This window comes from Penicillium antarcticum (genome assembly GCF_028974205.1).
Source record: "Penicillium antarcticum strain IBT 31339 chromosome Unknown utg000005l_segment0_segment0, whole genome shotgun sequence".
NCBI classification, from domain to species: Eukaryota; Fungi; Ascomycota; class Eurotiomycetes; order Eurotiales; family Aspergillaceae; genus Penicillium; species Penicillium antarcticum.
This window is the reverse complement of record NW_026695303.1, coordinates 2781150-2804286: the sequence shown is the minus strand read 5'-3', so window position 1 is coordinate 2804286 and position 23137 is coordinate 2781150. Positions and strand designations below refer to the sequence as shown.

The following is a 23137-nucleotide window of genomic DNA, read 5'->3' as shown; positions in this document are numbered from 1 at the left end:
GTAATAATAGCTATGTTTTGGGTTAAGATACAAAGGTGTTCTTTATTCTCTATTCTCTACCTCTGTATTCGTCTTCAGTAGTTGAAGTCATCAAGAATGCAGGCATGACGCTTAACCCGATCAGGGCTCACCGATAAACCCCGCATGATCAGGTCCCCAACCTCCCCTTCTCCAACTCTCTCGTCTCATCACATCTCAACTTTCTATCTCAATCAGATCATCTATTGCCTTCTGCATAGTCCATAACTCGACACAGTACTCCCAATCTCGCTTTCAAGCTTATAAGCACGCACTGGGAGCTCTCCAAGCTACCTATCTTATCTCCTCACCGTGAGCTGATATGGCCATTCGTTCCATGAAGTTCACTCCAGAGTATGTAGCTTTTGTCTGCTATAAAAGCCATCTCTATCAGCTCTTATGCAAATCCTTTGATAATTTGATCGATACTAACATGTTCAGGGTCCTGCTCGGGGCACCCCGACGGTCCTCAGCCGTCCCCAACGCAGCTGGTACTCTCGCAATCTACACCCAGACATCCTACTCCTTCGAGTCCCATTCCAAGACAAATGAGATCCGTGTCATTGAGATCGACTCTGGCCGATCCGCCCTCATCACCAATGACCCCGGCGCAAGCAACCCGCAATGGTTAGACACTACCGACCAACTAGTCTGGCTTAAGACCAAAGCGAACGGAAACACAAGTTTTATCATTGGCGATGCCCGTCAGGCGGACAACACTTATACCGCAGGTACAGTGCCAGGTCCAGTTTCGGATTTGAAAGTGACCCTCATTGAGCCCGGCAAGGTCGGCTTCGCCGTGACAGGCAAGGCCAATCCCGATGGATCGCTTTATAACCCTCACGATGCGAAGAAGCCACACACAACTGGAAAACTATACACATCTCTCTTTGTTCGACACTGGGATTCGTATGTTGAGCCCCAGAAGAACTCCATATGGTATGGTATTCTGGAGCAAGTACCTCTGTCGCCAGCCCGCAGACAAGCTGGCAAGTACTCTGTCTCGGGCCTGACGAACTTGATTCAGGTGTCCGGATTGGCTGGCGTCGAGTCGCCTATTCCACCTTTTGGTGGTTCTGGTGATTTTGATATCAGCCCGTCTGCAATTGTGTTTATCGCCAAAGACCCTGGTCTCAACCCAGCTACCCATACCTCTTGCTCGTGCTATTATGCTCCCATGTTCTCATGGACTAGCATGAGTGCGCCCGATGCGAAGATCTGCAAGGTCACTGGTCTCCAGGGTGCGATGTCCTCTCCCGTTCTTAACTCCGATGGTAGCTCCATTGCGCTTCTGGCTATGCGCGAGGATGGCTACGAGTCTGATAAGAACCGGATTCTGTATGTTCCCAACCCGTGGGATGGAAACATGATTGAGATCTTCGAGTCGGCCGACGGTGAAGGTCTTTGGAATCTGAGCCCTTCAGCCTTGTCGTTCTCAAATGATGACAAGTCGTTGATCATTGTCGCCGAAGAGATCGGCCGTGGTGTCCTCTACCAGCTTCCTCTGGACAATGCGCAAACGGTCAAGCCAGATTCATTGAAGCGGTTGACCCGCTCTGGATTCGTCAATGACGCAGTTCCCGCAGCTGCCGACTCTTCCAAGCTGTTTTTGTCTAGCAGCAGTTTGGTTGATAACAGCCTGTGGACAATCGTTGATCCAGCCTGTCCGGACGATATTCAAGTGGTCTCATCAAACGGCCGAGGTGGTGCTGCATTTGGTCTGACTCCAGCCCAGGTCGACGAGATCTGGTTCAGAGGCGCCGAAGACCACCCTATTCACGCATTTGTCGTGAAACCCTCCAACTTTAAGCCCGGGGAGAGGTACCCGCTCGCTTATCTGATTCACGGTGGGCCCCAGGGCGCTTGGAACGATCAGTGGAGCACCCGCTGGAACCCTGCCGTTTTCGCGGAACAAGGATATGTTGTGATCACACCCAACCCGACTGGTAGCACAGGCTACGGCCAGCCTTTCACTGATGGCATCAAAGGCCAATGGGGTGGTCGGCCCTACGAGGATTTAGTAAGGGGCTTCGAGCACATTGAGCAGAATCTTGATTATGTCGACACCTCTCGTGCAGTCGCTCTGGGTGCGTCTTATGGTGGCTACATGATGAACTGGATCCAGGGCCACCCACTTGGCCGCAAATTCAAGGCGCTCGTTACTCACGATGGTGTGTTTAGCATGACGTCTCAACTTGCCAGCGAGGAGCAATACTTCCCTTTGCACGATTTGAAGGGACCCATTTGGAAGGTCCCCGAGAACTGGGCGAAGTGGGATCCGTCGCGCTTTACTGAGAACTGGCAGACGCCTCATCTGGTCATCCACAACGAGCTGGACTACCGTTTGACTATTGCCGAGGGTCTGGCTGCGTTTAACGTCCTCCAAATGCGGGGTGTTGATAGCGCATTCCTGACATTCCCCGATGAGAACCATTGGGTTCTGAACCCCGAGAACTCTCTTCTTTGGCACCGGACTGTGTTGAACTGGATCAACAAGTACGTTGGTCTTCCTGCCGTGTCAGAGGAGCCGGATCTCTCCCTCCGGACAGGCAATATGTCTATCTGATAATTTCTTTTTTTTTTTTTCGACGAGTCGGGTTATTATTGGACCTGAAACGTATATAGTGGATGGTATAGAGGCATGGATGGGATTGTTCTTTTCTTAGCAACAAAGCACAGCGGCAAACGGAGCTCTAGTTGAAAGTCGGTTCGATTGGGATTTAAGGGAACGACGTTTTTGTTGCCCAAAGAGATCTTGTCTGAGGTGTTTCATCTTATTGTCAAGCATCTTTGTTTGATCGGACAATCGCATGCTTCTCCTCTGTCTTTTACATATATATCTGCTCTTCCCCTCGAGTAGATTCTTTTCTTTAGACTTATTTGTATACTCCAATCCACTTGACAGTTCAAGAATTAGCATTATCAACTTTACTTACCATCTTGTGATCCATACCACCTCCAACCAAGCACCAGCACCAAACCCTCAAACACCATGGAACGCCGAAACTCAACAAGCAGCCCCGTCTCCCCATCCTCACCAGCAAACCTCCTCCCCCGGATCATAGCAGATCTCCTCTCAACAACAACCCACCAACCCTATAGAAATCAAGTCCACCCATACTTCCAACCCGTCCTCGACCACCTCCAGCAACGCCTCTCCCCGCTCGTCTCAGTAACAACCGAAGAATATCACCCCGACTTCCCAGAAACCTTACTAGCCTACAATGTCCTGACAATGGAACAACTCGATGACCTCGCCCGCCACTTCCACCAGGTCTACCCCCCTCTGCCCGTCTCAAAGAAATACCCTTTTCCTATCCAGCCTTGGATCGGGACACCTGGAGAGAAGGATGTTGATCTTGAGACTAGGCGCAGGCGGTTTGGGAAGTTTATTGGGTTGCAGGGCTGTGAGTCGCCTATTCGGGCAAGGTTTGGGTGGGAGCAGGAGCGGGATGAGTGGAACGATGAGATGGATGATGTTGATGAGGCAGATATTATGGTTGACAATAAAGAGACTGGGGATGTAGAGATGGAAATGGGGGAGTCGGAGAAGGAGATGCTTGAGCGCATGGAGAGGGAGTGGCAGGATGGTCTTGGGAGGGAGTGGGAGACCCAGGGTCATCTTTGGAATATGAAGTGAAGCTATACAATATTTACACAGATCTGTATTTCTAGAGACTACCCAATTCATTGCATGAACGTTGAATGTGAATATCCAAGCCATCCCATCCCGCAAGGCCAAGACGGAGAATGCGCCGCTTGGTTTTAGCCGGCGGTTAAAACGTGAATAGCCTCGGAGAAGATGTGTTGTAGCCTATATTTACTGGATTTGAGGCTATATCGGTGACTATATAGTGTACAGTGTGGTCTTCACTTCATATTTCACTCTATCCTTCCAAGGTTACCCTCTCCAGCCCTAACTACACAACCACCTCACCACCACCACACCAACAACAACATGTCCAAACCACTCGTCTCACACATCTACACCGCAGACCCCTCAGCCCACGTCTTTAACAACAAGCTCTACATCTACCCCTCGCACGACCGCGAAACAGACATCGCCTTCAACGACAATGGCGACCAATACGACATGGCCGACTACCACGTCCTCTCAATGACGGACATAAATGACCCGGTAACAGACCACGGCGTCGTCCTCCGCGACAAAGATATCCCCTGGGTCTCGAAGCAACTCTGGGCACCCGATGCAGCAACCAAGAATGGCAAATTCTACCTCTTCTTCCCGGCGCGGGATCACGAGGGCATTTTCAGAATTGGCGTTGCTGTTTCTGACAAACCCGAAGGGCCTTTCGTGCCCGAGAGTGAATATCTCGAGGGGAGTTATAGTATCGATCCTGCTGTTTTTGTTGATGAGGAGGCTGGCGGTGAAGCGTATTTGTATATCGGGGGGATTTGGGGTGGACAGTTACAATGCTGGGTTACGGAAGAGGGAAATGGCACCGAGATGGGGAATGGAGAGAAGAAACTCATCTTCGACGCTTCGAAATCTGGTCCGCAGGAGCCATCGGGCGAAGGTGTTCTAGCGCTCTGTCCGCGCGTGGCGCAGTTATCGGATGATATGCTCAGTCTCGCGACGCCAGTGCGGGAATTGCAGATTCTTGCCCCGGAGACCGGGATGCCTCTTTTTGCTGATGATCATGAGAGGCGGTTCTTTGAGGCGGCGTGGATGCATCGCTATAATGGGACGTATTATTTCTCGTATTCGACGGGTGATACGCATTTCCTGGCTTATGCTACTGGCACGTCGCCTTGGGGGCCTTTTACTTACCGTGGGAGGATTTTGGATCCGGTGCTTGGGTGGACGACACATCATTCTATTGTTGAGTTTCAGGGAAAGTGGTATTTGTTTTATCATGATTGCGAATTGTCCGAGGGGGTTGATCATTTGAGGTCTGTTAAGGTTAGGGAGATTGTGTATGATGAGGCTGGGGATATACATCTCAAGGAGTGATTTGATAGTTCGGAGTGAGAAGGGGAATTTGAAGCATTAGACGGTATTTTCTATTCAGCTTAATAGAAACGGTCTGTATAATAATGGTCGTGTCGTTCATGTAGATAGTGATATTTGATTTAATGGCCCATTCCATGCTCCCAGTTCTCCTGGACAAGCTTCCAGTACTTCTCGCGTGTGCGTTCACGGAATGTCTTGCCAAACTTGATCATGAATAGGAACACTGCAGCGCATGCCATACCGATGAAGGCGGCAGAGATAAAGCAGTTCTGGTAACCCATATTATCAATCCAGGGCGTAATGCTGAGATAAGTCAGCTCTGATCTTCTATCCCAAAGTAACAGACTTACCCATAGCCAATGGCAAAGGACATGGTATTGCGAACCAAGATGACACTGGCCATAGCAACACCACTCAGCTCTCGGTAGCTGTCAATGAAATAGTTGACACTGAGTGTAATCCCGCAGGTATTGGTGAAGGCAAGCATGCACATGGCGACAATCAATCCAAACCAGTGTACCTCGTGGGCAGCGCCGACTCCCCATAGAATAAGAGATGCAGGGACAAGCACCAGACAGGCGAGGAATGGCCACAGGCGGTGCTCTGCTTCCATGACTCCGTTGTTGCGGCGAGCGAGTTTGATAGTGAGCCAGTCACTGAAGCGGCCGGTGAAAATGGATCTATACGAGTGAGTACTGATTTGAGCACAGAGATATCGAAGGAAGTGATTACCCAAGAATCACACCAAGACAGCATGCTAAGTAACTCAGGCCAACCATGGAAGACCTAGTCAAAGTTAGGATAATGTTGTCAGACACATGGCAATAGAACACCTACCCGAAGTTGTATGGAGCCCCACCGAGAATGATGGAAGCAGTCCCATTCAAGATGTTGAAAAGAACCAGGTACGAGCCATAGGAGAATCTGCTGCATGTTAACACTAGAATTAAACCAGAAGAAACGGGGTACATACCCAGCATAGAAAATAACAGGCCACGACAGATAATACAGAATCTGCCAGAACCGACGGAACATAGTCTTTTGCTTCTGGCGCGGACCCAGAAGCGATAACTTCTTCGCATAAGACTTTTTAGAGTGCATGACACCAGCCTCCGCTTCAAGCGTCGAATCAACATTAGGAGAATGTTTCTCGTTCTCGGCATCTTCAACACTGTTCGAACTCTGTGTTGACGAACCAGTCCGCACAATTGCACTAGGCACAGCAACGTGCTCGCGCACATAGTTTGTCTCTTCACAGAAGAAAAAGAGGAAGATGGCTGCGCAGCCGACGAAGATACTTGGCCAGTAGAATACCCATCTCCAGCCTTGGTATTGGGCGATGAAGCCACAGATGACTGGTGCGAAGTAGTTGCTTCCTGCTAGGAAGAAGGCGTACAATCCCATGTACAATCCACGTTCGTGTGTGAAGTACTAAGTTTGCGTTAGTGGACCGGCAGCTCTCCATGGCAGAAGGTACTGACCACGTCTGTAACCGAGATTTCAGGGAGAGCCTCAACGGGTGCTGTGAAGAATCCGGAGACGATATTGCGTGCAATCCATTGGCCATTGGTACTTGCGTATGGACTGGGTAGTGTTAGCCGTTGGAATGTGCATGATGCCGTTCATTCTTCTTACCCCCACATTGTCACTCCCTGTGATGATAGTTAGCATCGATCCAAATATACTCGAGCGGTTGACCTACCAGGATACCAATCAAGGACAAGATATATGTCGGCCGCTTGCCATATTGCATAGCAAACGGCTGCCAGAATAACAAGCCCCATCCGGCCAACAAGAACATATACCCCGTGCCCTCATTCAAGGTATTCACGGGTAATCCCGTTGCTTCATGGAGAGGCGTGAGGACCGAGTAGACGACCGAGCAAGCAATCCCGGAGAACAATGTATAGCTGTGCAAATCATCAGTAGTTGTACCAACGTCGCGGTCTGTCCAATGGATCCTTACACGCTCACACAAGCAGTCGATAGCAGTTTCCGCCTCGGACTCCAATTGAGAGGATCATCTGGATCATTCGAAGGGGTCGGAACCAGCACAATGTCTCGGTCCCCGCGGTCTAAGTGCCTCGCCTCCAGGACATGGTTCACATCCACCAGGGTGAGTGTACCTGGTATGGCTGCGGTATCATATACTGGTGCCATGGCGGTGGTGACAAGCTGCTCTTGGGAGTAGATTAAGATCCCCTAGAGAGAGCGCATATGTAGAAGAAGGGTGGGCTTGTGAGTTAGAGGTTGGATGTCACAGGGAATGGAAAAAGCAAAGATGCACTCCCACTTCCGTGTCTTTTGAGGGGCTCGGAATGAAGGGGTGCACGATCAGAAACCTGGGACGATAACGTATACCTCTGTCAGCCGAGGCAGGCATATCTGAGGAGATGTCCACAGGGATTCCGCTTAGACAAAGAGTACTTGGACTTCATAGGCTCACAAAGTCATCGAGATAAGTCTCCACCGCTATCAAGTGCCCTCCCCCGCAGGACCACCGTCCTTTTGCTCGCGCCTGAAAGATACCAAGTATCGATTTGCTACACCAGTAGAGGCCTAAGCGGATGCGGAGTAGCTTTGGGGTTTAGCTTGCTCTTATCAATGACTGGCTTGGAGACCTGTTATGAGATGGAGTCACTCCAAACACCGACCTGATCCCATTGGCTTCCTTGTCTGGTTTTGAACGAGGAAACCCAGTCCGATAGCTCAGTTCAACCCCGGTGAGTCGGCCAGCCTAGTTTGGAGATTTCGAATGAGTGCATGTTTGCTTTGTATCGGGGGGTTTTCACAGCAATCAGACAAAGTATGACACCCCTATCTCTTCTTTCTTTACTGCCATGGACGTCCCCGATCCAAATGATTCCCAATTGCCGACAGTATCGATCTCGCAGGAACCATCACCCCAAGCTCAGCCATCTCGGCTGAACCTCGTATTGATAAACTAGGGAGAACACGTCAAAGATATAGCCGGTTATCAGCACAAGGACGATCTACGCCGTGCCACTTGACAATCCAAGCGGTCAACTGGAAATGATTCCCTCACGAGGTCCAAGCGGATGCGGAGGATTCGGGGTTTAGTCCACTCGTATCATTGATGAAGGCAATGAAGCCTATGAACTCAAGGCTTATGCGTGACCCCAACAGAGTCGCGAGGATCACCGATCCAATTGCTTTCCTATTCCGGGCTATACTTCCCTCGAGCCAGTTAAGCCAAGAAACGCCTCGACCACATCTTGGCTACGGCGCCATAACGCCTCCGCACTCTCCTCGCCTGTCGGAAAATCCAGATGCGGCAATGTGACGGCTTGGCAATGATTCTGCGATTCACAGGGTAACAAAGGAGTCATGTCTGCTGAATATCGTGACGGGGGTGGCTTAGTAGTCCACGCAGTACAGTGGCACTACCTTGAGCGAGAGATTTCGGACCTTGTTGCCGCAGAGTTGGAAGGTCTTGACCCCGCTGTGATAATCATCTGTGGTGAGATTGGTTCTTGTCGCCGTGGTCAGGACTTACCTTCTTTGCGGAGTTGCAGCCAGGAGGATATCCCCTCCCATGCAACGTATGCCTGAACGTTCGTTTTGGTGTCTGCATGAAGATGGACAGATTAGAATCTGATAATTAGCGCCTGGATCATGATTGCGATCGATCAACTTCCTGGATTTGCGGGAAACACAGTCATGGATCAATCCTTGCCGATCTTCGCACTGGGAACATGGCTGCCACGCCTACCCCGTGCGTGCGGTCGCAGGAATGGGTTGCTTTTGAGGATTTGGGATGAGTTGTGAGATGTTGCCCTCGAGGCATTGGGTTGCCTCTTAGGGTTTCGTCATAAGGAAGACATGTAGAGCCCAGCAAGTACACAAAGATGTTGGAATATTAGGAATAATTAAGATAGGAAATGAACAGCTGTTTTACTAACAACAAGAGGGTAATTGAATAGCGAACAGGTTAGCCCGGCCAGCCCTGAAGAGATACCAAACTCGCATTTATACTGTACAGGGAAAAGCACAAACGCAATACGGGCCTGCCGGTCAAAAGGAAATAGAAGAGACAGAAGCTAATGAGATGGGCCTGCGATGTCATCCTCGGGCATCTGCTCAATGACACCCTGCATGAGCTCAATGAGCTCGTCGATATCTGGTCGTTCCGAGGGCTCGACCGTGAGACATTTGCGAACGATATCCTTGACAGGTGCACTAATTGCCGGACCATCACCCTTGGATGCGTCTTCGCTCTCGCCAGACTTCGCCTTGCCCTTGGAAGCGCCAGACTTCTCGTCGGGGAATCGCCAGTCACCACCGAGGACACACATGCTCAAGCTACCACCGGTCTCTTCGCTGCGTGCCTCGAAGGGACTCTTGCCAACTAGACAGGCATACAATGTGCAGCCCAGCGACCAGATGTCGACCTTGGTATCGATTATGGACCCTGTCTTGACGTCGAAGAGTTCCGGCGCGCGGTATGGCATGGTGCTGTGTTCTGCGGCAGTATCCTGCACTGCCAAGGCGAGTGACCGGGAGGTGATGGCGATCGGGCTGGGGGCCAGAGATCCCAGATCCATCAGGATGGGGCTTTGGCCATTGTCGTCGATCATGATGTTGCCTGTACCATGTTAGCTGTAATCTTAGACTGCGCGATACTGCCGGCCAACTCACCAGGCTTGACGTCGCGGTGCGCATATGGGCGCAGGTCGCCATCTTGAACACCTTCCTGGCTCTGAGTCACCTCGTCGTCCATCAAAGGCTCGTTCTCCTCATCTTCTTCATCCTGAGCCATGCGATGGCTGGCCCGACGCTTTGGCTTCATCTGCATCGTCCGTTCCGCATCTGCCTCTTCGCCTTCTCTGCGCACCCCCTTCGCCTTCCGTGTAGATGCTGCACCACTCTTCACGCGGTACTGATGCATTGAGCGAAGCGCCTTGGCGACACCGAGTATGAGAACCAACAATCGCTTCTCCGGGAACTTGGTGTGGTTGACCAGATTAGCATTGATGGCATCCTGGAGATTACCGCGCTGGTAGTATGGAAGCAGAATATAGACAGTCTTGGAGCCTGCCTCACCGCCGTCGGATCTGAATTTCGAGCCGGATTCGGTGGATACGCAGTGGTCGATTGAGTGGATGATGTTGTTTTGCGATGTGAACAGATTGTAAGCTTCGACTTCCTTCAGCGCTTGTGATACGGATTCTTGGCCAAAAGGACAGCGAATTTTCTTTAGTGCGAACAGTTCGCTGCTGTTCTTATCCTGGACGAGGTAGACATAGGAGAAACCGCCCTGTATTGCGTCAGTCAGGCTTCCGACCAGCTAACCGTCGAGATCCTTACCTCCCCGAGCAGGCGCAGAAGTTTGAAGCTTCGGTTGTTGATCTTAAGCTGCGGACTGCTGGGAAAACAGCACATGCAATCTGTGAAATTGTAGAGAAGGTCGAAGAAGTATTGCGCCATGATGGTTAGGCGTCAATGCGATGGATGATCTGTGATCAAGATGGACCCGGTGGCGTCCGGGATGGAGCGCGGGAATAGAATATGGAGGATCGACAGAAGAGAAGATGTATAATGCGAAGAGGTAAGGACGTACATGCAAAGGGAAGATGGTGGAGGTTGAGGTGTCAATGGTTGGAATTACGAGTGGAGTTCGTACATTTATTTGTTGTCCCCCTTTCTTACTGTCGACTACTCATTACTCTTTGCTTGTACATATCATCTCTCCTGTACTTTCTACTTGTCTTTTGGCCATGGGAGTTGGGCCGTCAATTTAATACCCTTGCTCTCCCAACCCTTGGCCTTTGATCCTTCCAGGAGCTGTATCTCGTTTGGAGTAACGCTATCCCACCTTACTCACGCATCTATATCAACACTATCCTTCACGATGCCTCTCGACGATGTCCGTGTCGGTGACGTGGTCAATGTCCCCGGTGGCATGCATGGGACGATCAAATACCTCGGACCGGTAGCGGGCAAACCAGGTCGCTTCGCCGGAGTCGAGCTGAGTGCAGAACATGCGCAGCGAGGGAAGAACAGCGGCGACGTGGACGGCCGGAAGTACTTTGTGACTTTGACTCCGGGAGCCGGCATCTTCGTCCCTATGAACAATAGCAAATACGTCACCAGACGGTCGAGCTCGAATCATTCTACGCCGACGACTCCAAGACGCGCAGCACCAGTCAATTTCAGCAAATCCGTCGGCCCGGCACTCACTACACCTCGTCCGCGCGTCCGACGACCGTCCCTCCCCCGTCCGGAGTCTCCCCGTGTCCCCCCTCCGAAGCTCAGCCTAAGCGGCTTGCGTACACCTTCAGCTGCATCCAAGTCTGGCGGAATCAATGGCATGCGAAGCCCGGTCAAGGCGCCGTCCCGACTGTCCGATAGGCCTTCCTCGCGGATCAGCACGGAGGACGACGCTTCGTCATATGGACGGCCATCCGACTTCCGGCAGCAGGCCCACTCGTCAGAACTCCAAGATTTGAAGGATCAAATCAAGAGCCTAGAGAAGCAGCTTTTGGACCGAGATAAACAATTGGATGAGCAGTCTGGAACTTTAAATGAATTCCAAAAGACATTAGAGGAATTGGAGGGATCGGACGGTCATTCGATCCGTACACAGCTGCGCGAACGAAACGAGCGAATTATCCAATTGACCGCCGAATTCGATGGCCACCGAGCCGATTTCAGAAGCACTCTTGATACATTGGAGATTGCGGCCTCCGAGACCGAGCGGGTCTACGAACAGCGTCTCGATGAGCTGATGCAGCAGAACCAACATTTCCTGGACCGCGGCGAAGATGTTGAGATTGTTGCGCAGCAGCTTAAGCAGTTGGAAGAGTTAGTCTCCGAGCTGGAAGAGGGTCTTGAGGATGCCCGGCGGGGAGAGGCCGAGGCTAGAGCCGAGGTCGAGTTCCTCCGTGGTGAAGTCGAGAGAACCAAGCTAGAGCTGAAGAAGGAGCGTGATCATTCGGCTGCGGCGTTGAAAGACGCGCATTCTACATCAGACAGCCCACGAAACAGCAGCGAGTTGGACCAAAAGGACGATGAGATCCGCGGACTCAAGGCTATCATTCATTCTCTCAGCCGTGGGAACCCAAATGCAGCAAGCTTGGGACAGAACGGCTCTGATGATCATAATCCGGAGCTCTCTGAACTAGAACAGCGGATCCAAGAGGTCGAAGAGACCGTTGGCCGCAAGGACCACCGCATTGAGGAGCTTGAGCGTGAACTGCAAGAAATGCAGCTTGACTCTCGTGGCGGCCGTAACCGCAGTTCTACTGTCACTCTTTCTCCCAAGCAACACAGACCTTCCCACTCCTCGGGCAACATCTCCAACAACTCCAACGGTCTGAACCAAGCTCATCGTCTCTCTGACCGCACTGTTGTTCCAACTGACTGGCATGATGCACCCTCCGAGCCGCGTCATCTCCGGGGAGCCTCTAACTCATCCCAACAAAGACTCGAGACAATGCATGAATCTGAGCGCGGCTCTGACGAGGACACAATGTGGTGTGAAATCTGTGAAACAGGCGGCCACGACATCCTAAACTGTACCAGCATGTTCGGCTCCGGCCAGAACAACGAGCAGTCCAAGAAGCCAGCCGAGGCCGGGGAGCCCACTCCCCAGCACTCAGTCCCTGAGAAGACGGCATCCAGCCACACAGGTAACTCAGACAACTATGCAGATGCCACCTCCTCGCAAAAAACAGGACGGGACGTCGTCCTAGAAGGCCTCAAGGGTATCGGCGGACTGGGCAACTCCATGGACCCGATTGCCGGCAAGTCTTCAGGCGTCATTGACGAGTCGAAGTGGTGTGCTCTGTGCGAGCGAGATGGCCATGAGAGCATTGACTGTCCGTTTGATGAATAATGTTCTGCGTGGAACGTATGAGTGGTATGGGTTAGGATCAATGCACCACGAGAAATCGCAGCTTAGCATGACGCTGCTGCATGCATCTATGGGGTTTCTTTCTAGTACATGATTGTTGGGTTGGTTCAGTTTCCGCTCCAATTAATAAATGGTGTTTTGGCTAGGGGCTTCTTGGGAGCTGGCTGGTTGTGATCGATGGACAATGACGAGGAGGCTGTAATAAATATCCCGACATAAGAAAAGTCCTTCATGATGCCCTTTGTTTTCTTCCTCTGTATATTCATATCTAATTTGTCGAATGTTGCACCATACGCTATTTCATAAACGGTCATCAAAGAATGTTGAATTCGTCGTTCGTAACACACCTTTCATTACCCAACTCATTCCAAGAAATTGCACCACCAACGCCCTTTTTAATTCGCTATTCATGGCTGGACAATCTCTCCATCCTGGTATCTCGTCGCCGCACTCTCTCCACAACCCTTGCACTTCCGCTTCTCCTCATCGGCTGCGAATTCCTCAACAACAGCCTTGACTTGCGTCCCTAGGTCCGTACACACAAATTGCTTCTCCCAGACAATCTCCTTGCAGTTCCTGCAATACCATCTCATACTATCCAATGCACCCTCAACGCGGGGCTGTTCCATAACAACACCGACGGTATCCTTGAAACGCACGGGGCTGTGGGGTGTATTCGCGGGCAGTAAGAAGATCGAACCTTCGTGGATGGGGATATCTTGGAATGTAGGAGGTGTTGTTGAGGTATCGACAGTCTTGAGGAGCATTGAGCCTCGGTATTGGTAGAAAAACTCAGGTGTGGTATTAATGTGGAAGTCTGTTCGGGCGTTGGGCCCGCCCACTATCATCACTGTGTAGCCGGCTGTGGCCGGGGATGAGGGATGATAAACACAGTAGTTGTTTACTGGTGGTTGGAGAAGGTGTGAATTCTCTTCGAGCCTACATTGTTGACATTGGTTAGTTTGGCGGTTCGTGGTTCTTCTGGCGTGGACTATACGACAGTCACGCGATGGTGGGGTGATATAGTTGAGTCGATGATATCGAGGTATAGTAGATATAGTAGACATACCATTTTGGAATGTTCAATGCTGGAGGAAGCATGATGTCTGAACTGTGTCTGGTCTTTTCAGATTATGTAGAGAGCTTGAAGAAGTGAAGTTGAACCATTCGAAATCAAGATCAGAAGTTCGGAGATACCAACTGCACCCCGGACTTAGGCGTCGGCCCGGATCAACCTTGGCCCGTCAATTTTTCTTTTTTATCACCAAAAACCACTGAGCTTAGCGGAGATCTTCTGGACCAACAAGTCAAGATGGCGACCTCACAACCCCCTCTCCGGTTCACAACTCACCACAACCTGGTATATCGCTTGGTCCTATCCACTCTCACCGGCCGCACAGTCCACATCTCGCAGATTCGTTCGTCGTCGCCTACGAACCCAGGTCTTGCGCCTCATGAAATTTCTTTCCTTCGTCTCCTCGATGCAGTCACCAATGGCTCTCAAATGGAGATTTCCTATACGGGTACCATCCTGGTCTACAAGCCTGGTCTTATCACAGGTAGCACATCCGGCACTGGAGCCAGCGGCGGTATGATCAATTACGAGCTTCCTGCAAACTGCAACCGCGGCCTCAGTTACTACCTTATCCCCCTCTGTCTATTGGCCCCCTTTTCTAAAGCACCCATGAAGGTCCTGTTCACCGGACCAGGTGTTATCACCTCATCGACACCGACTGGTGACATGTCCGTCGACAGCGTGCGGACTGCGATTCTTCCTCTGTACAACCAATTCGGTATCTTCAACAACATCGAGCTCCGTATTCTGCGCCGGTCGAACCCCGGTCCTAATGGCAAGGGTGGTGGTGGTGAAGTGCAGCTTGTATTCGGTCACCAGGTCCGTCTGCCGAAGACTCTGCATTTGATGAATGCGGGCCGCATTAAGCGTGTCCGTGGTGTTGTATACTCCGTCGGTGTGTCTGGTTCGAACAACGCTCGCATGATTGAGACTGCTCGTGGTATTCTCAACCCTCTCTGCCCTGATACATATGTCTTCTCGGACGTTGCGTCTGCGCCGTTGATCCCGGCTCCGGACAAGACCAACCCCCAGGCGAAGAAGAAGATCGGTCTTGGATTTGGTCTGTCTTTGGTCGCGGAGTCATCCACGGGTTGTCTCTACTCGGCCGATGTGGCTTCTCCGCCATCAGGTGGTCAAGCACCAGAGGATATTGGAAAGCAATGTGCATACCAGCTTTTGGAGACTGTTTCCAAGGGAGGCTGTGTGGCTCCTGCAGCTGCAGCAACCATGATGACCCTCATGACAATGGGCTCTGAGGATGTTGGTCGTCTGCAGGTTGGCCGGGAGGTGATCGCAGACCCGAACATGATCCAACTCGCCCGTGACTTGTCCACATTCGGTGCGCCGGGCTGGGGTATCCGTGATGCAACAGGCGAGAATGAAAACGGCGATGTGATTGTCAGCGTCGTCGGCCGTGGAATCGGCAACGTCGGCAGAAAGGTTGCTTAAGCTACACATGGCTTTTCGCACTCCGAGTTTCCCACATTGAGGGCGACAACACTTCAACTCGGTGGCCTCATCGACAGGCCACTCCCAGACCGAGGGCATATACGGTCACGCGGTTCATTTCTGCGTCGACTGCGGGCTGTCGTCTGCACCAGTTCTCGCGGACACTTCTTGACTGTCGAGCATGGACTTGACTCGTCACTCCGCGAAACACCCCAAGCCATGTCCTGCGCCCAAGACGTGTACATTGTTTACTTCTCGAATGTCATGATACCCACAAAATTTGCACTGTCGCTGCTTGCTTGGTTGGGCTAGAGCAAGGTGACTTGATATAGAATTCCATAATGTGATGAATACATTGTCTTCTATTCAATACTCGTATTTTGTAGTCTTCTTGCTCTTGCTGCCATGATCTACCTCTGATACTGATTGTTGTATGTTGTCGTGGTGTTCGAGTATAGTGATCGTCGTCACCTGCAGTGAGAATGAAGTTAAGACTAGCCTACTTCGTGCTTTCTTGATGCCTTCCAGATCATTTACTTGGTTATGAATAGGTTGCATTAAAGAATCATTTTTTCTGTCTCTATTTTGGACTCTAAATGACAAATGCTGAAGAAAGAGAGCTGATCGCCAAGAAACAAACAATATAATGCCTCAACGCCGAAGATGATAGGAAAAGTGTTCCCGCAGGAGTCAAGAATGAAGAAAACAAAGTGCTCGAACGCTTTCAGATAAAAATATAAATCAAACCACATCAAGACAAAAGGGGACAAGAAAGCTCATGAAGTGAGGACTGGAATAAACCAAAAACAAGGGGCTGTGCAAGAAGGAGAAAGAATCAAGAAGTCTCAAAAAAAAGTAGCAAAGACGAAAGGAATTTCGAATAGAGAAGTCCAGGATAATCTAGTCAGAAACATCCTCATCCTTACCAGGATACATAATATCCTGACGCCAAACAGCCCGAATATGGCTAACAAAAACAAAGATCCACATACAAATCACACAAATCGACATAGCAGAGCCAAACCCACCAATAGCCTTACTCCCAAACGCCCTTCCAAGCGTTATAGTAGCAAGAGTGAAGCCAGTGTTGGGGAAGACCATGGCCCACCAAGAAAGATGGAAAGCAGTGGGCGGCGAACGCACAACTGCAATAAGCGCAATACAGAAGAACCACAGACTCAATGCCCACAGGAATGCTCCAGCGGCTAATGCGAGTATCTCGAGCATGCGTCCATCAGCTGCGCTATCTTCGCTGTCCATTACGCTAAATGTTTCTGGGAGACCCTGGGCCATGCCGACGAGGGCTAGGGCTGTGAAAGCGGGTGGGCCGACGCAGATGAACATTCCTGGTCTGTGTTCGCGGCACGGGAGGCCTGATTCCATCAGTCGGCCGATGTAGTGTGAGTACATCATGAAGGAGAGGCAGAAGCCTAGGCCTTGAAAGGTGACTCCAGCTGTGACAATTGGGATGGAGGAGTGGTCTGGTTGGCGTTCGGCGATGACAGAGGCGATGGTGCCGCTCAGCATGACTGGGAAGGCTGGGAGAATCCATGATGGCATCATTGTTTGGAGGCGGTATGTGTGGGAGGTGAAGACGAAAGAATATTGGATAGTAGCGACGAGGAAGGTGCAAGCGCAGTAGATCCAGAAGAGGACTTGGAGGGTCTTTGAGAAGGCTGGTTCTGGGTTGTCACCGAAGTAGCGTTCCAGGCCGGTGATGATTGTTGCGATTGAGAGCCAGAATGTTGGGAAGAAGAGGCCTTCACGGTCGTGGGTTAGGGAGTCGATGAAGCCGCCGTGGAAGATGAATCGGGCTGCCATTAGGGAGCAGACTAGGGCCATGAGGAGGATGTTGAATAGGTAGACTGCTAGGCCAATTTCTTTGAGGCCTTCGAAGGTGTTTGGTTGACTGGCTATCAGGAGGGCCAGACCTCCTGTACTCATAGTCAGAGTGTACCATGCCCAGGTGAAGTGACGGAGACGCTCGCGGAAGCCGAGGGGGCCTTGCTTCTTTTGACCCTTTTCTTCTTCGAGGATGGGGGTGTCGGAGTATGAGGAGTGTGAGGAGTGAGGTGGGCGCTGCTCGTAGCTGTTGTTAGGGTAGGCCCCTAATAAGATTGGGTTGTTCATGATGAATGTGGATAGAGATGAGGTTTAGACGCAATGTATAGATGGGGCCCTTGATGGGGCATGCAAAGAGAATTTATGAGTGGATGTATATAGACTATAGACCGTGGGTCTAAAGAACAAATGAAAGAAAGCAGGAGAAAGGCTTGAAGAATGAAGTAGAAAGAGAATGGATGTGAGTGAGTAGGGAGAAGGTCCATATATAGCTTCGTATGTCAGAGGCAAAGCAATGGCATCAATTTCAAAACAATGTAGACCCATTCGGCCAAGAAAATTTCAAGACCTTTGTGCCTCAGGTAGAATGCAATTCAAGCAGTTCCCCTATAGTCAAAATGATGAGCACTTGTAATGGGCCTACCAGCGGCATCAAAGTTATCGGGACCCATAAAATCGGCAATCCAAGAAAGCCCCAAGAATAGATCGGCCCAAGATGTTGGGCTTGGACGATGCATAGTATGTATCAGGGGTGGATAGTGTGCTCTAGGGGATAACAGATCCACCGCGGAAGTCTGGGCATCAGGCTTTGGACGTGGGATAGAACTTCGATGCCTAGGGGGGACAATCACTTGCGTGGACTGCCAAGAACAGAATCACTGGTGCGTAACCCTGCCACACTGCCTGCCACACGGAATACCATGATCCACACGAGCAGAGGGTTGTCGGGCTGTCAATTGATCTGTTGACACAACTGCCGACAACCTCTCTGTGTTGATAAGAGGGACCTTGAAGCAGCCGAAGTTACGCAGATGATGAATGTCGATGCCGTTGTTCGGGCCGACTGGGCGCTTTCGAAGCGAGCGAGCAGCCCGACCCTTTCCGATAGGAGCATATGAAAGTATAAGCCGGGATCAGAGCGGACCAGAGCGCATTCAACGTGCCTGGCCGCTATGCCAAGAGAGAGGATCGACAGTGCATCATAGATGGTCCGCTGCCAAGCTTTTAGTTGGTGGCTGTGAGAGAGAGTGGCAAGAAGTGTTGAGCGACACCATTGCGTACCTTGGCAAGTCGAGATTGTCGTTTCAACTAGAGGGACTGAAATGACTGAAGTGACTGAGGTGAGTGTAGTGGCAAAGAACAGCGTTCTGGCCCGACGTGATAGATCCAAACTTATGTCTTGGCGCCCCTGAACTTCTTATCTTCACAGCCTCCGCCAGCACACTATTGATCCTTGCCAAGAGGCAATTGTAACATGAATTTCTGTCGATCGGATGATCAGCCAGGTTCCAAGGATTCAAAGGGGCTTCATGCTTATTTTTGGGCCCTGGATACTGGCTGCCTGTTGATACTGGCTGATCCAGACATCATCTCGCACATCATCTCGCCAAGAATATGCCCAGACTGGATTGTGATACTATGGAAATGATGAAACTCTCTATGCTACTGGAGTATGATGGAGCATATACACTTCTCTCCACTCTCCACTCTACAATAGTCGCCTCTAGGGAGATCGTTCCCACTCGACATCTGGGGATCCCCCAATGCGGAAAAAGGCTCTAACACAAAAACGTTGAATTCAGGAAAAACGCTCAGCCGGCAAAAGCCAAGAATATGCAAGAACAAAGCAAGATTATGCGTCTCGAAATGACAAATGATGCGAAAAGCACACCACACGGCGGGCCCTTGGAGACCAGACAACCTTCAGGGTAGTGATGCAGAAGAAGAAAAGCTAGAGCATGTGCAGAAACAACCGATTTCTGGGCATCCTAGTTCCCCAATCCAATCAGAGCACCGTATCCGCTCACATCATGCGGTATACAAGATCAGAGGCCAGCTCCGTCGTCATATCCAGCAGGGAGCGGAGACTCTTCGGTGCAGAAGTCTCGGCCCGCTCCACTGACGCATCCACCGGCCGGAGCGATGGTGTTCCCGTTGCAGAATCGTCTGGCGAGTGATATTTGGCCAAGTCCTTCACTTTGCAGGCTGCATAGTGCACAACCAGTCGTCGTAGCTCATTCTCCCGAAGTTGCGTCGCGGATGTCGGTGAGATGGGCTCCAGCCGGGCCGTTTTCGTGTAGGCATAGTGGACTAGATTCAGGACCATCTGGGCCTTGCGCGCGGCCAAGACTCCCAGTTTTTGAGACGGGCTCGGGTCGGCTGTTTCTTGTTCTGTGAAGGATATGAGCAGGAGGTCTCGGTGTAACTTGCGGAGACAGAGCTGCGCCAGGGCGGGGATCAGGTAGCGGGTGGCGAAGACGTAGACTTTGGCGTGGAAGGTTAGGTATGGGAGGTCGGATGTTGGCTCGACCGGTGATAGCTTTGATGCCGAGTCGTCGGTGTATTGGAGGGAGACGAATTCGTCCCACATGCTGAGACCTGGCTCACAGGGCGAGGAGGCCTGTTGTTGGGCAAATGACATGTCTAGCATTGGCCTGGGTTTGGGAATTTGATTTCTTTCTCCCGACCATGAATCTGCCAGCGGTTCGTCTGGGGTCTTTGGTGTATACTCGGGTTCCGCGGGTGGTTGTTCCCAATATCCAGTCTCTTCTGGTTCTGGCTCTGGCTCTGGCTCTTGAGCAGGCTCTGGGACAGACTCCTCGACAGGTGGTCCTGGTTCATACTCTGCTGCCGGCCACTCTTCCACTGGGGCTGTTGGTGGAGGCGTTGATGGAGGCGTCAGGTTGACGGGCTCCTCCGGTGCAGGATGCTCTTCCTCGACGTGTGCTGCTGCCTTCCTCTTCGCCTTCTTGTCTTTCTTGCCCTTTTTCATCTTTGGTGCTGGGCTCTCATCATCCGCAGGTGCTTCGTTCTCGGGCTCTGGAAACGCCTCCGGCTCGACAGCAGGGTACTCTGGTTGCTCAGGTCCATCCGGCACAATCGAGTCCGCATATTCAAACCCGTTCACTTCAGTGTGCTCTGGTTCCGGCTCTGGCGCCTCTTCAGGAGGGTCTTCGACTGGGGCAGGCTCTGGTTCTGGCTCTGGCTCAGGTACAGCCTCTGGCTCGGGGTCTTGATACACAGTAGTATCCGTCTGTCCACGATCCTTAGGAGGGGGCGACGGCGCAGGCGGAGGCACAGCCGACGAAACCGATTCAGATCGGTAAGTTTCCCTCCAAGAAGTACCCGGACTTGGCGCATTCTCGACGACGCCAGACCTGCTATCTTCTAGGGCTTCGTCCTCCGGCTCGGTTCGCGGCAAACTATAATCACCGGTGTATGCATATTCGCAGAAGGCGACGAAGGTCTCGACGTCTTCATCTTCCAAGACGGCGATTCGATGTTTGGACTCTCTCGTATGACCGTTCATAAGATTATGGAGTGGTTTGGAGACATGCTGGGCGAGGGCCGACTGGATTGTCAGCTTCGTGTGCTTTGGGCCAACGAGGAAGGTGAATGATGGTGAGTGAATGATACTGAGGGTCATTCAGTCAGTGGATGATCATGGTTAATAGGGTATATGTTGCGACAAGCTCAATACATACCTGCTATAATCTCGAACAGAGTCCATGAGGCAGTCGGTCCTCGGGATATTGACAGGATGTTGACACCGGTATGTTTAAACAGGTGAAATGGTTTCTATCGCAGATTCCGACCAAGAGACCCTTAAATAATCACTCGAGCCCAAAGTCCTGAGGCGATCACAGTTCGGCTACGTGTGCAGCTGTGGAGATATGCACGATGGGGTCAAAACAGCTAGACGGGTTTAAATCTGGCGATATTCCCCTTGTTAGTGTTGATTATGACCTCCAGTTCCCTCTAAATCCAGAGATATTCGCCATTATTTGCCATTCTATCAAAATGAACAACGCAGAGCAGCCACACAGAATCCTCCAAGCTCCCGACTGGCCCAACTGTATCGCGTTGGCAGGTTTCGTGCCCAATCCCAGCCTGTCAAGAACCCAATAGTCCACCTGACTGGTTGATCTGCTGTGCCCCGTTCTTTGGGTGCTGCATTTTGAAGCTTCACTTTGCTGTCTGATTTGTCTGGTGGTCTTTTTCAATGTGGCGGTCAACGGTTGTTCCACCTCGCTGCCCTACTCGGGGATATTCCCATCTTTCTTACATTGTCGAGCTGTTTGATAACTGTGCCGAAAGCCGAGATATCTCAGAGCCGACTAGAGCTGATTTGAAATGTTCTCTGTTTCCAGCCTGGCTGTATGTTCCCCTCAGCTTCGAGCTTTGATCTCTAACAACTCACCATATATCCCAAGGATCACCATGTGGCTTGAGCATTCAATAGCATCCTATCAAACGACTAAAATTCATGAACAGCTGATAATCATGCAAGTAGCCCCACTGCGCGAGATCATCCTGTCAGACAACAGTTCACACTCGGGCAACGACAAACTCTTATAGGCTTCCAGCTAATCAATGAAAGATGTCTGCTATATATCCACAAGCATTCTCTACTATCTACCACATCCTACACCTCTAGGAACCCCAGAATAAAAGAGTAGCGATCAGTTCAGGATCTACCCATACTAGATTCACAAGTATCATACAATCCAAACCAAATGACACATAGTCGATCAGACCATATTTTGAATCAACTAGTATGCATCAGGCGGATCTCGGTATTGCCAGGCTCCCACTCCCTCAACCCTTCCCCAACACTATACCAAAATCTCAAACGAATGCACTCTTTCCGCGCAGCCTCGAGATCTCCCGTGTCGAAGAATCCCGCTAGAGCCTGCACGCACTCCACAACACGTCCGTCATTCTCCTTTTTCAATGCATTGATCTGCGCCTCGCCTTCGGGCGATGCTCCAACTTCCTCAATCGTCTCTTGCACTTCCATAACCTCCATCAATGTCTCTGGGTCTAGCGCATGCTTCGTAGCGGCATCCTCGGCGGTAACATCGATACCGTGCAATTCGCGGAGAAGGTACTGCGCTCGCTGGAGCGGGTCGATTAACGTGCGGTAGGCTTCGTTGATGCGGGCTGAGAGGCCTTCTGCGTGTGCTTTCTCGTTGCCATTGGGGTATTTGTCTGGGTGGATGAGGCCTTGGAGCTGGAGAAATTCGCGACGGAGGTCGCTGGTCGAGATTTCGAAAGGGGAGGCTGGTGGCGGGCCTGAGGGGAGTGTCTTTGCGAAGATTGTGTAGTAGTTTGTTATGTCCGGGGCGCCTGCTAGCACTGGTTCGCTTTGGCCTTCCGGTGCCGATGCCTTGGTGGATGCATAACGGTGAGTTGGAAATGTGTTCCAGGCTGATTGCTGTGGAAGGGCTGTTAACCCGGCTGCTGTTGACTGGATGCGATATCGGCAACGCGTGCTGATATCTTGGGATGCAGTGCTTGTTAAAGAGCGTGTTGACCTCGGTCTAGGTCCTGCCGCGCCTGAGCGACAGAGTTGGGCAACTCTTGGACGAAATGCCATGTTTATGTCTATGTTGTCAAAACCCGTATTCCGTATCCCGCGGAGAAAAAGCCCTCGAGCTACGCCTTTACGTCATCCCCGCACTCACACGTGACCCGGGACTATAAGAAAATACGGAGGCAAATGTGATTCTATAGGTAACTGCATTGGCAGACCTAGATAGTGTTCGATTCACTGGAGCCACAGCAGGTTAGCTTGGCGCTAGTAGTACATGTAGACCATCACTTATCGCATGCAGGGTAGGGCGCTTGGTCGATACATGCATAGTGCATAGACGAGACACTTACATCGAAGTTCGCCATT

General features: G+C 51.2%; 12 protein-coding genes across 12 annotated transcripts; 6 read left to right on the top strand and 6 right to left on the bottom strand.

Annotated features, from left to right (window-relative positions):
• Nucleotides 1-340: 340 nt before the first annotated feature.
• Nucleotides 341-2584, top strand: N7508_005712 (oligopeptidase family protein; the record flags this gene model as incomplete). Its single annotated transcript, XM_058463778.1, has 2 exons — nt 341-372; nt 460-2584. 2 exons carry the CDS (start codon nt 341-343, stop codon nt 2582-2584), a joined length of 2157 nt encoding a protein of 718 aa, XP_058320256.1.
• Nucleotides 2585-3010: 426 nt separating this feature from the next.
• On the top strand, nt 3011-3658 carry N7508_005711 (uncharacterized protein; the record flags this gene model as incomplete). Its single annotated transcript, XM_058463777.1, has 1 exon — nt 3011-3658. The coding sequence occupies one exon, from the start codon at nt 3011-3013 to the stop codon at nt 3656-3658; it is 648 nt and encodes a 215-aa protein (XP_058320255.1).
• Nucleotides 3659-3976: 318 nt separating this feature from the next.
• Nucleotides 3977-4993, top strand: N7508_005710 (glycoside hydrolase family 43 protein; the record flags this gene model as incomplete). The annotated part of the gene is made up of 1 exon (XM_058463776.1): nt 3977-4993. The coding sequence occupies one exon, from the start codon at nt 3977-3979 to the stop codon at nt 4991-4993; it is 1017 nt and encodes a 338-aa protein (XP_058320254.1).
• Nucleotides 4994-5112: 119 nt separating this feature from the next.
• On the bottom strand, nt 5113-7153 carry N7508_005709 (putative MFS transporter; the record flags this gene model as incomplete). The annotated part of the gene is made up of 9 exons (XM_058463775.1): nt 5113-5296; nt 5344-5673; nt 5726-5779; nt 5831-5917; nt 5967-6424; nt 6475-6577; nt 6629-6645; nt 6696-6903; nt 6960-7153. 9 exons carry the CDS (start codon nt 7151-7153, stop codon nt 5113-5115), a joined length of 1635 nt encoding a protein of 544 aa, XP_058320253.1.
• A 1188-nt stretch (nt 7154-8341) lies between these two features.
• N7508_005708 (uncharacterized protein) lies at nt 8342-8566 on the top strand (the record flags this gene model as incomplete). Its single annotated transcript, XM_058463774.1, has 1 exon — nt 8342-8566. The coding sequence occupies one exon, from the start codon at nt 8342-8344 to the stop codon at nt 8564-8566; it is 225 nt and encodes a 74-aa protein (XP_058320252.1).
• A 488-nt stretch (nt 8567-9054) lies between these two features.
• N7508_005707 (putative serine/threonine protein kinase ENV7) lies at nt 9055-10441 on the bottom strand (the record flags this gene model as incomplete). Its single annotated transcript, XM_058463773.1, has 3 exons — nt 9055-9599; nt 9653-10271; nt 10322-10441. 3 exons carry the CDS (start codon nt 10439-10441, stop codon nt 9055-9057), a joined length of 1284 nt encoding a protein of 427 aa, XP_058320251.1.
• A 424-nt stretch (nt 10442-10865) lies between these two features.
• Nucleotides 10866-12851, top strand: N7508_005706 (CAP-Gly domain containing linker protein BIK1; the record flags this gene model as incomplete). The annotated part of the gene is made up of 1 exon (XM_058463772.1): nt 10866-12851. One exon carries the CDS (start codon nt 10866-10868, stop codon nt 12849-12851), a length of 1986 nt encoding a protein of 661 aa, XP_058320250.1.
• A 425-nt stretch (nt 12852-13276) lies between these two features.
• N7508_005705 (3-hydroxyanthranilate 3,4-dioxygenase) lies at nt 13277-13970 on the bottom strand (the record flags this gene model as incomplete). Its single annotated transcript, XM_058463771.1, has 2 exons — nt 13277-13808; nt 13939-13970. 2 exons carry the CDS (start codon nt 13968-13970, stop codon nt 13277-13279), a joined length of 564 nt encoding a protein of 187 aa, XP_058320249.1.
• Nucleotides 13971-14181: 211 nt separating this feature from the next.
• N7508_005704 (RNA 3'-terminal phosphate cyclase-like protein) lies at nt 14182-15393 on the top strand (the record flags this gene model as incomplete). The annotated part of the gene is made up of 1 exon (XM_058463770.1): nt 14182-15393. One exon carries the CDS (start codon nt 14182-14184, stop codon nt 15391-15393), a length of 1212 nt encoding a protein of 403 aa, XP_058320248.1.
• A 900-nt stretch (nt 15394-16293) lies between these two features.
• N7508_005703 (tellurite-resistance/dicarboxylate transporter family protein) lies at nt 16294-17523 on the bottom strand (the record flags this gene model as incomplete). Its single annotated transcript, XM_058463769.1, has 1 exon — nt 16294-17523. The coding sequence occupies one exon, from the start codon at nt 17521-17523 to the stop codon at nt 16294-16296; it is 1230 nt and encodes a 409-aa protein (XP_058320247.1).
• A 1735-nt stretch (nt 17524-19258) lies between these two features.
• On the bottom strand, nt 19259-20965 carry N7508_005702 (uncharacterized protein; the record flags this gene model as incomplete). The annotated part of the gene is made up of 2 exons (XM_058463768.1): nt 19259-20870; nt 20940-20965. The coding sequence occupies 2 exons, from the start codon at nt 20963-20965 to the stop codon at nt 19259-19261; spliced, it is 1638 nt and encodes a 545-aa protein (XP_058320246.1).
• A 1038-nt stretch (nt 20966-22003) lies between these two features.
• Nucleotides 22004-22834, bottom strand: N7508_005701 (J-type chaperone JAC1; the record flags this gene model as incomplete). Its single annotated transcript, XM_058463767.1, has 1 exon — nt 22004-22834. One exon carries the CDS (start codon nt 22832-22834, stop codon nt 22004-22006), a length of 831 nt encoding a protein of 276 aa, XP_058320245.1.
• Nucleotides 22835-23137: the final 303 nt, after the last annotated feature.